Source organism: Saccopteryx leptura, chromosome 1 (genome assembly GCF_036850995.1).
Source record: "Saccopteryx leptura isolate mSacLep1 chromosome 1, mSacLep1_pri_phased_curated, whole genome shotgun sequence".
NCBI lineage: Eukaryota > Metazoa > Chordata > Mammalia > Chiroptera > Emballonuridae > Saccopteryx > Saccopteryx leptura.
Genome location: NC_089503.1, coordinates 385,652,814 through 385,664,742, shown reverse-complemented (window position 1 = coordinate 385,664,742; position 11,929 = coordinate 385,652,814). Strand labels below are relative to the sequence as shown.

General features: G+C 62.1%; 1 protein-coding gene across 2 annotated transcripts in view; it reads right to left on the bottom strand.

Moving 5' to 3' along the window:
- Nucleotides 1-10,121: 10,121 nt before the first annotated feature.
- The window catches only part of GRM4 (glutamate metabotropic receptor 4), a 140,088-nt gene continuing 138,280 nt past the window's right edge, over nt 10,122-11,929 (bottom strand). For both annotated transcript variants that reach the window (XM_066359617.1, XM_066359618.1), the window contains one exon: nt 10,122-11,126. In XM_066359617.1, the coding sequence (XP_066215714.1) occupies nt 11,077-11,126 (50 nt within the window). In that variant the 3' untranslated portion in view covers nt 10,122-11,076. The remainder of the gene's footprint in view (nt 11,127-11,929) is intronic.

Below are 11,929 nucleotides of genomic sequence, written 5' to 3'. Positions count from 1 at the left end.
AGCAGTGCCCGCGGCATCCTGTGCCTTGGAGTCCGTGTCAGCTTTGTCCACCCCGCTGTCCAGAAGCTAGGTCACAGGAGGTACTCGGTACTGACTTGCTGAACAATGAGTGAGTGAACGGATAAAGCCTGACTTCTGGGCCCCGGCGAGGCGATCACAACAACTGAGCATACGTCTCCTGGGGTCTGGGCTATTCAACTTCAAGGTGACAGCTTGTTGGGACAGCCACAGTGCCATCTACACGCAGGTTTAGGGCAGATGTTTCTCTGACGCTCCCAGGGCAGAAGTGCTGGAGAGGCTCCCAATTTCCCAGACTAGACAGCGCACTTCCCCTCGTATCTGTGGGGACTTCACAGTTTCCTTCAAGAGCACGTGGGGTGGTCTCCGGCTTGTCAGTAGCCGCTGATAAGAAATGGGAAGGGGGGTCCAGAGGAAGGTGCAGGTTTCGGACTTGGGTGACTGTGGGAGAGGAACAAATTTAGGAGGAGACGGGGTCCCACTGAGGACGGTGAGTCACCAGCAGGCTGAGCAGAAGGAGATCTGGAGGCTGGGAGAGATGTGCACACTCGGCCATTGTCTGATGGTAACTGTCAGGATAGGAAACACTCTACCTTGGAGACAAGTCCTGCAATCTCAGTGTTGTAGCCTTAAAGAAGTTTCTGTGTGTGTGTGTGTGTGTGTGAGAGAGAGAGAGAGAGAGAGACAGAGAGAGGAACAGCTAGGGACAGACAGACAGGGAGAGAGGAGAAACATCAATTCTTCGTTACAGCTCCTTAGTTGTTCATTGATTGCTTTCTTTCTCATGTGTGCCTTGACCAGGGGGCTCCAGCAGAGCCAGTGACCCCTTGCTCATGCCAGTGACCTTGGGCTTCAAGCCAGCAACCTTTGGGTCATGTCTATGATCCCACGCTCAAGCCAGCGACCCCACGCTCAAGCTGGTTGAGCCCGCGTTCAAACCAGCAACCTCGAGGTTTCAAACCTGGGTCCTCTGCGTCCCGATCTGATGCTCTATCCACTGCCCCATGGCCTGGCCGGGCAAGGGGTTTATTTCTTGTTCATACAGAGGTCATCAGGGGTTGGCAGTGAGTCTCCTCCAACCAGTGATGGGACCCAGGTGCCCCCCACCTTACGTGCCACCATCTCAAAACGTGACTTCCAAGACTGCCACACACAGCACGAGAAGGAAGGTCTGAGGACTCCCGTGCCTCCCCCGTCTAGGAGGTGACGGGCGCTGTTGCTCCCAAAGCTCGTTGGCCAGGACTGGTCACATGTCCTCAACCCAACCGCAAGGGAGGCTGGGACACGCGGGGCAGGACACGGAATGTCGGGAAGACACGGAAGCCACAAGTTTAGATGAGAGGGCCGTGGAACTTTTGAGGTGGGAGGAGAAGAGGGTGGATGAACACAGATGTGGAGCCCCAGAGGGGAGCCCTAGCATTTGAAGGTGGGTGGGAGAAAGAAGCCCCAAACCACGAAGACGGCAAGCGGGGTCCGGGACGGGGCGGGGGGCACTGTCCTGGGAGGGAAGGCAGCCCGGACTCCGGGGCCAGCCCCGGGCCCCTCCTGACCGCCTGTGTTCTTACAGTGCCTTTCAGAGTCTTAAAATCATCTTCAGCAGCTATTAGTTCCGTTTCCCAGAAACTGAAGTGGGCAGAGCTGAGTGACAGGCGTCTGAACCACAGACCTGCCCGAGCTCTGGCCCGGGGCTCTCGGTGGGCCTCTCTGTGCTGGCCGCCCCCTCGCCCCCTCGCCCCGCCGCCCCTCGCCCCCTCGCCCCCTCGCCCCCTCGCCCCCTCGCCCCCTCGCCCCGCCGCCCCTCGCCCCCTCGCCCCCTCGCCCCGCCGCCCCTCGCCCCCTCGCCCCCTCGCCCCCTCGCCCCCTCGCCCCCTCGCCCCGCCGCCCCTCGCCCCCTCGCCCCCTCGCCCCCTCGCCCCGCCGCCCCTCGCCCCCTCGCCCCTCGCCCCCTCGCCCCCTCGCCCCCTCGCCCCGCCGCCCCTCGCCCCCTCGCCCCCTCGCCCCCTCGCCCCCTCGCCCCCTCGCCCCCTCGCCCCGCTGCCCCTCGCCCCCTCGCCCCCTCGCCCCCTCGCCCCCTCGCCCCTCGCCCCCTCGCCCCCTCGCCCCAAGCCCCTCGCCCCCTCGCCCCCAAGCCCCAAGCCCCTCGCCCCCTCGCCCCCTCGCCCCAAGCCCCCTCGCCCCGCCGCCCCTCGCCCCCTCGCCCCGCCGCCCCTCGCCCCCTCGTCCCGCCGCCCCTCGCCCCCTCGCCCCCTCGCCCCTCGCCCCCTCGCCCCTCGCCCCCTCGCCCCCTGCCTGTGCCCAGCAGGTGCAGGGCGCAGCTGCCCGCCTGCCCGGGTTGGATGCGCAGACTGGCCTTTCCCTCTAGCCTTGGCTCTCCGCTGTCCCAGTGCAAGCTCAGAAGGCAATGTTTACCAGGGAGAGTGTTTACGGGGCCTCTGAAAACCATGTTCCCTTAACTTTCTGAGTTGATCCAAATGGCGGTGGGAGGTCTTTCCTTGTTTCTCAAAAGCCTCAGTCTCCTCTGCTATTCTGTGTGTGTGGCGGGGGTGGGGGTCAGTCAGTGGTACTTGGGGGTCCCATTTAGCTGAGACATCTTAGCTCTCCACTCTCTCCACAGTCAGACTCACCTACCACACCGCCGGGGGGTACAGGGCTGGCTCGCCCAGCAACCCCCACCGTTTCCCCATGCTCTTCCTCAGTATTAACAAAGCCTGTTCTTCAGGCCACAGACAGACAACCTGGGTGGAGGAAGCTGAAGAAAGGGCCTGATTTGCATACTCAGCCTCTTCTCCCAACCTTAGCGTGTGTGCAGTTGCCATAGCAACCGGCCCCAAAAGACTTCTGTGCAGTCAGCTCCCCTCTCTGTGCTGCCACAGTGCTGGCTGCTCACCCAGTCTCTGAGGGCTCGGAGCTCAAACCTTTATTTTGTGGATGAAGAACTATGGCCCAGAGAGGCAAAGCAACTTGCCCAAGGGCACACAGCAAGCTAGCAAGCCGCAGAGCCTTACCTAGAATCCACATCTCCTGATTCCAACTCCAAAGGGCCTGTCATCCTGGGTTGGGGGCGGGGGGGCGGGCTAGATAGGAGGTCTGTTCCCTACCCAGGGATAAGCATGCTCTAGCCATTCTCTCCTCGGGCCTCTGGGAAAGCTACAGTGAAGAAATGACCCATTCACTGGACTCCGGGCAGACTCAGCTAACACTGAGCCCTAGGGTGGAGTGGGGGCGGAGGAGGAGATGAAGCTAAACAGGTCCTTCTAGGTCTCCAGCCCCCTGCCCCCACTCATCCATTCATTCACTCAACAAATATTGATTATATGTCCACTGTGTGCCAGGTGCTGTGCTCGCCCTGGGGACTCAGCTGTGATGAACAGGCCAACATCCCGCCCCGGCGGGCTCACATCCTGACGGGGGATGGGGACCGTGAACACCATGTCTGGGGCTGAGTGGCATTCAGGACATGGTGACAGTGAGAAGGACTGCCCGGTACTTGAATTAAGGTCATCTCGATGCTCTTTCAGCATCAGATCTTGCAAAACTTACCTGCCCCCCCCCCCCCCCCCCCGCACACCTCCAGGGTAGACAGGAGTTAATACCTGACTCCAATAGGCCTGCAAACTGATGTACGTGTTTTGGGAAGACGTGCCTTGGCCCAGAAGCCTGAGGCTCTGCCAGCAGGACTTCAGGCAGCACAGACGGCAGTCAGGGCAGTGTTGGGAGGAGGGGGCTGAAACGGAAACCGTGTGGGCAGCTGCCTGGCCTGCTCCCAGCGCTGCCTGCAGAGTCTGGTTCAGACGCCTGGGAAGGATCGGCCGCCACCACTCACGACTGAATGTTGTTCCTGGTGCAAAGAGACAACCCTTCACTTCCTAGTTAGAAAGAGCATCAAGTCACAAGTGCCCCTGAGAGCAGACACCAGGTGCCAGGCTCTAGCAGACCCCTTCCTGGGAGGATGGGGGGTGTCCTACCTACTCTTTTGTTACAGAAAATTCCAAACACATGTGAGAATACAATAGCATGAGCGAGGACCTCCCAGGGGCCAGTCCACAGCTCAGGAATCATCAACTCCTGGCTTCCCTGGTTCCAGGCCCACCCCTCCTGCCCACGGGAATGCCCTGAGCTGGAAAAGGGCTTCCTTCCGACCTCACCTGGCAGAGGAGGACTCCCCAAGCGCCGGCAAGGGAACCCAGCGAGGAGGGGTCTTGGGCAGAGAGGACCCTGAAGTTCAGGGGGCCGCAGGGCTAGTTGCCCCAGAACACCCCCCCCAGGGGTCCCACCAGGGCGAGGAGCCCAGCCCACTTCCTGCCCAGCCCCACCTGTCTCCGTTGTCCGTCCCTCCTCTCTTCCCCTCACTCGCAATAAAAACGTAATTACCAACTTCATAAAAAATAAAATAAAATAAGGGGAGGGGGGCACAAGTTATGGTGACATGCTTTAATTATCTGCCGAGCAATGGCAGGCTGAATTACACAGGCACGGCCTTGAAGGTTGCCTAAAAATAAAGCACGAAGCCTCATTAGATGCTAATTGCCGCTTTCGCCAACTGAAGTGGGACGTTTGGCGCTGTGTGCCATTCGGTGCGCGGTGTCTGTCGGGAGGGCCGAGGCCTGGGAGGCTCAGCGTGTGCCAGGGCCACACGTCCTGGGGGACAACCAGCTTGTGCCAGGCAGGCGGGAGGGCAGGGACAGCGCCTCCATCTCCCCCAGCGGAAGCGTGAAGAAGAAGGGCCTGTCCTCTGGTGGCCGCGGGGACAACACGGCCTCCTGGAAGCTCAGCATCATCATACGGCTCCGCGGACCCCTCCCTGGGCCTGCAGCGGGGCGGGCAGGCACCCAGCATGGTGCTCACAGGCCCCTCCCTGGGCCTGCAGCGGGGCGGGCACCCAGCATGGTGCTCACAGGCCCCACCCTGGGCCTGCAGGGGGGCGGGCACCCAGCATGGTGCTCACAGGCCCCTCCCTGGGCCTGCAGCGGGGCGGGGCAGGCACCCAGCATGGTGCTCACAGGCCCCTCCCTGGGCCTGCAGCGGGGCGGGCACCCAGCATGGTGCTCACAGGCCCCTCCCTGGGCCCGCAGCGGGGCGGGCACCCAGCATGGTGCTCACAGGCCCCTCCCTGGGCCTGCAGCGGGCGGGCACCCAGCATGGTGCTCACAGGCCCCTCCCTGGGCCTGCAGCGGGGCGGGCACCCAGCATGGTGCTCACAGGCCCCTCCCTGGGCCTGCAGTGGGGCGGGGCAGGCACCCAGCATGGTGCTCACAGGCCCCGCCCTGGGCCTGCAGGGGGGTGGGGCGGGCACCCAGCATGGTGCTCACAGGCCCCACCCTGGGCCTGCAGGGGGGCGGGCACCCAGCATGGTGCTCACAGGCCCCTCCCTGGGCCTGCAGCGGGGCGGGGCAGGCACCCAGCATGGTGCTCACAGGCCCCTCCCTGGGCCTGCAGGGGGGCGGGCACCCAGCATGGTGCTCACAGGTCCCTCCCTGGGCCTGCAGCGGGGCGGGCAGGCACCCAGCATGGTGCTCACAGGCCCCTCCCTGGGCCTAAGCGGGGCAGGGCGGGCACCCAGCATGGTGCTCACAGGCTCCTCCCTGGGCCTGCAGCGGGCGGGCACCCAGCATGGTGCTCACAGGCCCCGCCCTGGGCCTGCAGCGGGGCGGGCAGGCACCCAGCATGGTGCTCACAGGCCCCTCCCTGGGCCTGCAGCGGGGCGGGCACCCAGCATGGTGCTCACAGTCTCCTCCCTGGGCCCCTCTGCCCCTGCCTCCAGGGACCGGAGAGACAGACTCAAGGGACTGACACTCAGAGCCGGCCGCTTGAGCTGGAAGAGACCAAGTTGGTATATTACTTCTGAAGCTGCGTCCCCAGGATTTTAGGGGTTCCACAAAGGTGCCCTGTGTATCCGGCAGGCCTAGCGGTTCAGTGGGCCCCTGCTCGGGGCTGGGAGTGGCCCGGTCTTGGTTTTCTGCCCCAACAAGCTCTTCATTGGGTATCATTCTCTTCGGTGCAGAAACCCCAGGGTCAGGTACCACACGCGGGTCCCATTCACTGCTGTACCCATGGGGCCTGGCCCGCGGCCGGTACTTAATCCCTGTCGAGTGAATGGGTGAAGAAGGGGGTCTGATAGGGTGGCCAGTTTGTCCAGTCTTTCTGGGACTTTCCTGGTGTTAGCAGTGTCATGACTGTAGCCCAGGAACTCCACCTGGCTGGGTGACCCGAGCCTGGACTCACACCACCGTCCTCACCCAATATATTTCAATCACCCACCGGGGCCTTCAACACGCCACTGGGTCTTAGGCAGTGGTCCTCAGACTCAGACTGGCATCGCAGTGCCCTGGAGGGCCTGTGAGACAGACCGACAGACCCACCCCCGAGCTCCTGTCCCGCAGGCCTAGAGTGAGAGTGGGACCCGTAATTTGTTGGGTTTTTTTAACAGGTTCCCAGGGATGCTTCTCGCTGATTTAAAGAATGGATTCTGCTGCTGGAACATGGCTTCATCTGGTCCATGGGGTTGAAATTCTTTTTTTTTTTTTTTTTTGCATTTTTCTGAAGTGAGAAGCGGGGAGGCAGAGAAACAGACTCCCGCATGCACCCAACTGGGATCCATCCGGCATGCCCACCAGGGGGTGATGCTCTGCCCATCTGGGGCATTGCTCTACTGCAATCAGAGCCATTCTAGCGCCTGAGGGGGAGGCCATGGAGCCATCCTCAGCACCCAGGCCAACTTTGCTCCAATGGAGCCTTGGCTGCGGGAGGGGAAGAGAGAGACAGAGAGGAAGGAGAGGGGGAAGGGTGGAGAAGCAGATGGGAGCTTCTCCTGTGTGCCCTGGCCGGGAATCAAACCAGGAACTTCCACATACTGGGCCGACGCTCTACCACTGAGCCAGGCAGCCAGTGTTTTTTGGGTTTTTTTTTTAATGTGTAGTGGGTTTTTTTAAGATTCTGTTTCTTAATTTTAGAGAGAGTAGAGCCCTGGCCATTTGGCTCAGTGGTAGAGCGTCAGCCTGGTGTGCAGGAGTCCCGGGTTCGATTCCCGGCCAGGGAACACAGGAGAAGCACCCATTTGCTTCTCCACCCTCCCCTTCTCCTTCCTCTCTGTCTCTCTCTTCCCCTCCCACAGCCAAGGCTCCATTGGAGCAAAGTTGGCCCAGGCGCTGGGGATGGCTCCATGGCCTCCGCCTCAGGCGCTAGAATGGCTCTGGTTGCAACAGAGCGGTGCCCCGGATGGGCAGAGCATCACCCCCTGGTGGGCATGCTGGGTGGATCCCGGTTGGGCGCATGCGGGAGTCTGTCTGACTGCCTCCCCGTTTCAGGCTTCAGAAAAATACAAAAAAAATAATAATAAAAAAAATAAAAAATAGAGTAGAGAGAGAAAGGCAAAGGAGGAGCGGGAAGCATCAGCATGTAGTTGCTTCTCTTCTGTGCTTCGGGCTGCGCAGCAGACCCCCTGGCGAGCTTGTGGACCTACTGCAGCCGGCCCCACCCACAGAGCTCAGACCCAATCGCCCTGGGGAGGGGCCGGCACCTGGCTCCTCTGAGTGTTCGGTGCAGGCAGCATCACCTCTCATTCCGCCCTGAGGACCCTGGGGGCTGCCCTGGGCATCTCACTGGGAGGCTAAGTCCCCGTGGGAGTGGGAGATCACAGAGCCTGCTGGAACCCCTGTCCCCCCCTTGCAGAGCAAAGGTCTCTGGGGGCCACCAGCTCTCTATTCAGGGAGCAGGAACACTGAACCCCCCCAAAAAAACATATTAAAATATAAAGTTCTGCAGATGCTGAGCATTTGTCCACCTTTGAGTGTCCCACACGAGCCCAGGGAATTCACATGGGACAGAGAGCGAAGGTGAGCAGCCCGCTGGCCCAGAGAGGGCCCCGGGGTCGTTCCCCCACCACCACCACCACGAGCATCAGTGCAGGTCCCAGCGAGGATCCCGGCCCTGGCTTCACGGGCCTGTGCCGTCTGGACGCTGGGTGTCCCTCCTCCGTCCCCTCACTGCTGCGGCAGGCCTGACCCCAAAAGGCCTGCTGGGGACTGGTCCCCGCTCCACCTCGGCCACGGAGCCTGCCCAGCTCTGGAGCCCAGGCTCAGGCTCTGTCCGGATTCATTCCCCGCCCAGCCCACCCGTTCCCACCATCATGTCGCTTTGGGACCGTCAGTGTTTCTAGGTTGTTTGGCCGCCGGAGGGCCGAGCCTCCCCGGCAGACTGGTGGCCCTCTGCGGGCAGGGCCTGGAGGCCCCCTCCCCACCGACCCCTCCCGGGGCCCCAGGCGGGTTGGACTAAGCCACAGCTCGGCCATGCCTGGCTCCAGCCTAGGCCTCCTCCTCCTCCTCGGTGGCTGCGAAGGCTGACCCCGTTCCTGCTGGCCCCTCCCGAGTGCCGGGGGGGAACAGAAGGGACAGCACCCCCCTCGGAAAGGTGACTCTCTCCCTGGAACCTAGACAGGACTCCACGGATGGAGTGGTCACCTGGGAAGTCCTGGGCAGAGCATCCCAGCCTCGGGGGTCCGGGCTAGGCCTTCAGCCCAGACTGGGGCCTCAGGGCAGCCGTCACCGTGAGAGGCAAATGAGCCAGAGGGGACGCAGGGGGGATTGGCCACACTTCGCTTGTATATCCAAGTCCCCCCAACACCCTCCCCCAACACACCCACAGTCTCGGAAGCTTCCAGCAAACAGCCTTAGACTCACAGCCTCGGTTTGCTTGATTAGCATGGGACACTGGGTAGGGTCTCTCCTGGTCGGTGCTACAGCCTCACAAAAACCCCACCGGGGAACAGCTTTCCTGAGCACAGGTGTCTGCACAAGACCAGCCTCCCCAGGAGTTAGAGCTTACCCAGAGGGCACTAACACCGGCACAATCCAGTGCCGCCCACCTCCCCTCCACACACCCGTTCACCCGCAGTCCCTGCCTGACTCCCGCCCCGGTCTCCGCAGGCCGTGGGCCACGGTGCCCACACCCCCGTCAGCCTAGGAGGCGCGTGGCGGGAGTCAGCACAGGCAGCCCGGGCTCCAGCTGCAGCCGGTGGCCTCATTGTGTCGTGGGCTCTATCATCTAGCCCCAGCAGGGCCCTCCCTCCCGACCTGCCAGGGAAGCCAACTGTGCACATGCACCCTGGCCGCCGGCCGGGGACAGGCATCCTCACGACGTGGTGCCGTGTGGACTCACACCCACTTGGGCCCTAACAGACAGACAAGTATGTGTGTGGCGGGGCCAGGAGCGCACACGTGCGCACACACACACATACACACACGCAGCCAGAGCAGGTACACGCCAGGGCTACGGGCAGCCACACACCTGTGCCACGCACCTGGCCCACCCGGACACACACCACACACGTCATCTCAGCACCTGTGACCTGAGCGCAGGACGAGCAGGGGGAGGGGCGCTGGGCGCTGGGAGCCAGTCTCCCCAGAGGAGAATTTCCTGGCTGGAAGGAGAGGGGCGACCCAGGCTCTGGGGTGCGGATGGGGGCCCCAGGGTGAAGGGTGTGAGCCAAAGGAGAGGCAGGGCAGAGAGGTTGCCTTCCTTCCTGGCTGCAGGGCCGAGGACAGGGACAGAGCATCCCCCTTAGCAGCAGGGGCTGGGCTGGTCTGGAATCTCCCACCACATCCTGGCCCCTCCCCGCCCAAGACCTCTCCCTGCTCGGGTCTCAGGGAGCAGCCTCCACCCCCCCAGTCCCCCCCCCCGGGGTCTCCATCACCCAGCTCCTCCTTCCCTCTGACTCCACGGCCCCCTGCTCGGGGCCCAGAGAGCAGCCTCCACCACCCCCCAAGCCCCCCGGGGTCTCCATCACCCAGCTCCTCCTTCCCTCTGACTCCACAGCCCCCTGCTCAGGGCCCAGAGAGCAGCCTCCACCACCCCCCAACCCCCCCGGGGTCTCCATCACCCAGCTCCTCCTTCCCTCTGACTCCACAGCCTCCTGCTCGGGACCCAGAGAGCAGCCTCCACCGCCCCCCAAGCCCCCTGGGGTCTCCATCACCCAGCTCCTCCTTCCCCCTCTGGCTCCAGGCACCCCGGCTGCAGGTTGAGCCTGGAGTCCTCCTGCCAGACCCTCAGTGGACGTGGAGCCGGGGGGGTGCAAAACCACGTGTTTGTTTTTTATTAGAAATGTTCTCGGTATAAAAACAATCATGCGCTACACATTGTCATCAAGAACCATCACCAAACACCCAGGCACTGAACTCCGTGTCATCGGCAGGCGGGCGGGACACACAGCCGACGGGCAGGGCGGGCGGGGACAGGCGGGCAGGCTGCAGGCCACGGGACACAGGACAGAGGCCACCAGGAGGACGCAGCACGTTGCAACAGACTCAGGATTTGTTTTTCGTTTGGCTTTTTTTGTGTGTTTTGATTTTTTTTTTTTTCCTCTTTTCTCTTTTGTGACATGTAAGATGAAGTAGTGAGTGACTTGGGGAAGGGTGGCAGGGGGCGGAGAGCAGAGGCCAGTCGCGAAGGAAGGCGGGAAGGGGGAAGAAGACAACAAAGAAAAATGCCCGGGAGGAGAGACAGGGCGGAGCACAGGAGGAAAACAGGAGGGCCTGCGGACAGACAGATGTCACGGGGAGAGAGAAGGCAGAGGCAGAAAGAAACGAGGCCCGGGAAAGCGGGGCACGGACCGAGGGGGACGGAGAAAGAAGGCGGTGCCAAGGAGGTCAGCAAATACAGACGGGACGGAGACAGACAGAGGTCACCCACGAGACAGGCAGAGACGGAGGGAGGGAGAAAAAAAAAAACAGCACTGGGGCCCATGCCAGCTGAGCCCCCATGACTGGGGGCCAGGAGGGGCCCTGGTCCAAGACGCAGGCTCTCGGGGCGGCTGGCCCTGCCCCACCTCCTCGTCCTCCTCCTGTCGCCCGCCTGGCTTGCCCAGGCTACCCAGCAGTGACCGCTGGGGCTCCGCTGTCCTCAGCACCAAGCCACGTCTGTGGGTGCCCACGGGTAGTAGGCAGGACATCAGCTGGGCCCCTGGGAGTGGCCCTGGCTCGACGCACCGTCCACGAGGGTCTCGGTTCCTCCTCCTCCTCCTCTTCCTCCTCCTCCTCTTCCTCCCATTCGGCTCTGGCGGCCTCGCTAGATTGCATGATTGGTGTAGGTGACGTAGGTCTGTTTGGTGGCCAGCACTGGATGGAGAGAGACCCCAGGTACCCAAGAGTCAGGGGCCAGCTTCTTCACACCCCCTGCCACAACAGGCACTGCCCTGCCCAGGGCATCCAGTCCAGACCCCTGACCCGAGCAGTCCGCCCCCTCCCAGCTGGGCACGGGCCTGGCTTCCTCCACCGTGCCCCCCACCCCCTGCGCTGGCCCCAGCCTCCCAGCTGGTCCGTCCCACCTCTACCTGAGGGGGCTGCTGGCCTGGGGTGCCCCTCCCTCCTCACCCATCCCTCCAGGTCTGGGTCTGACTCCCCCCTCTGAGCACTCCCCACTACACCCCACCCCTCTGTGCTCTGTGAGGGACTCCAACGGGGCCCCTCCACCTCCTGACTCGACCACACCTTCAGAGAATTGTTTTTATTTGTGGTGTGATTATCTATATGCCCACAAAAATTAGGGGATCAGGGAACGTGCAGATACTCCAGTACTTCTGGCCTTTGGTATGTTCACCAAGGAAAAAAAACATTGGTTTTGCATCTCATTTGCATAATCGAACAACTTTCTAGGACTTGTCATTTGCTTTTCTGATGTTCTTGGTTAAGAAAAAATATATATAATGCTTCTTTTTTTTTATCACTCCCTATTCATTTTGAAATCTCCCCTCATTTTTGTGAGCGGTATATATTTAAATCACCGCTGACCCTTAAGCATGGGTTTGAACTTGGGGGGGGGGGTCCGCTTACACACAGTTTGTTTTATTTCTCAGTCAATTCCTGCAGGGTTGGGAGCCGCGGTGGGGCCCGCGGATGCAGAGGGCCCGCTGGGTACCTGA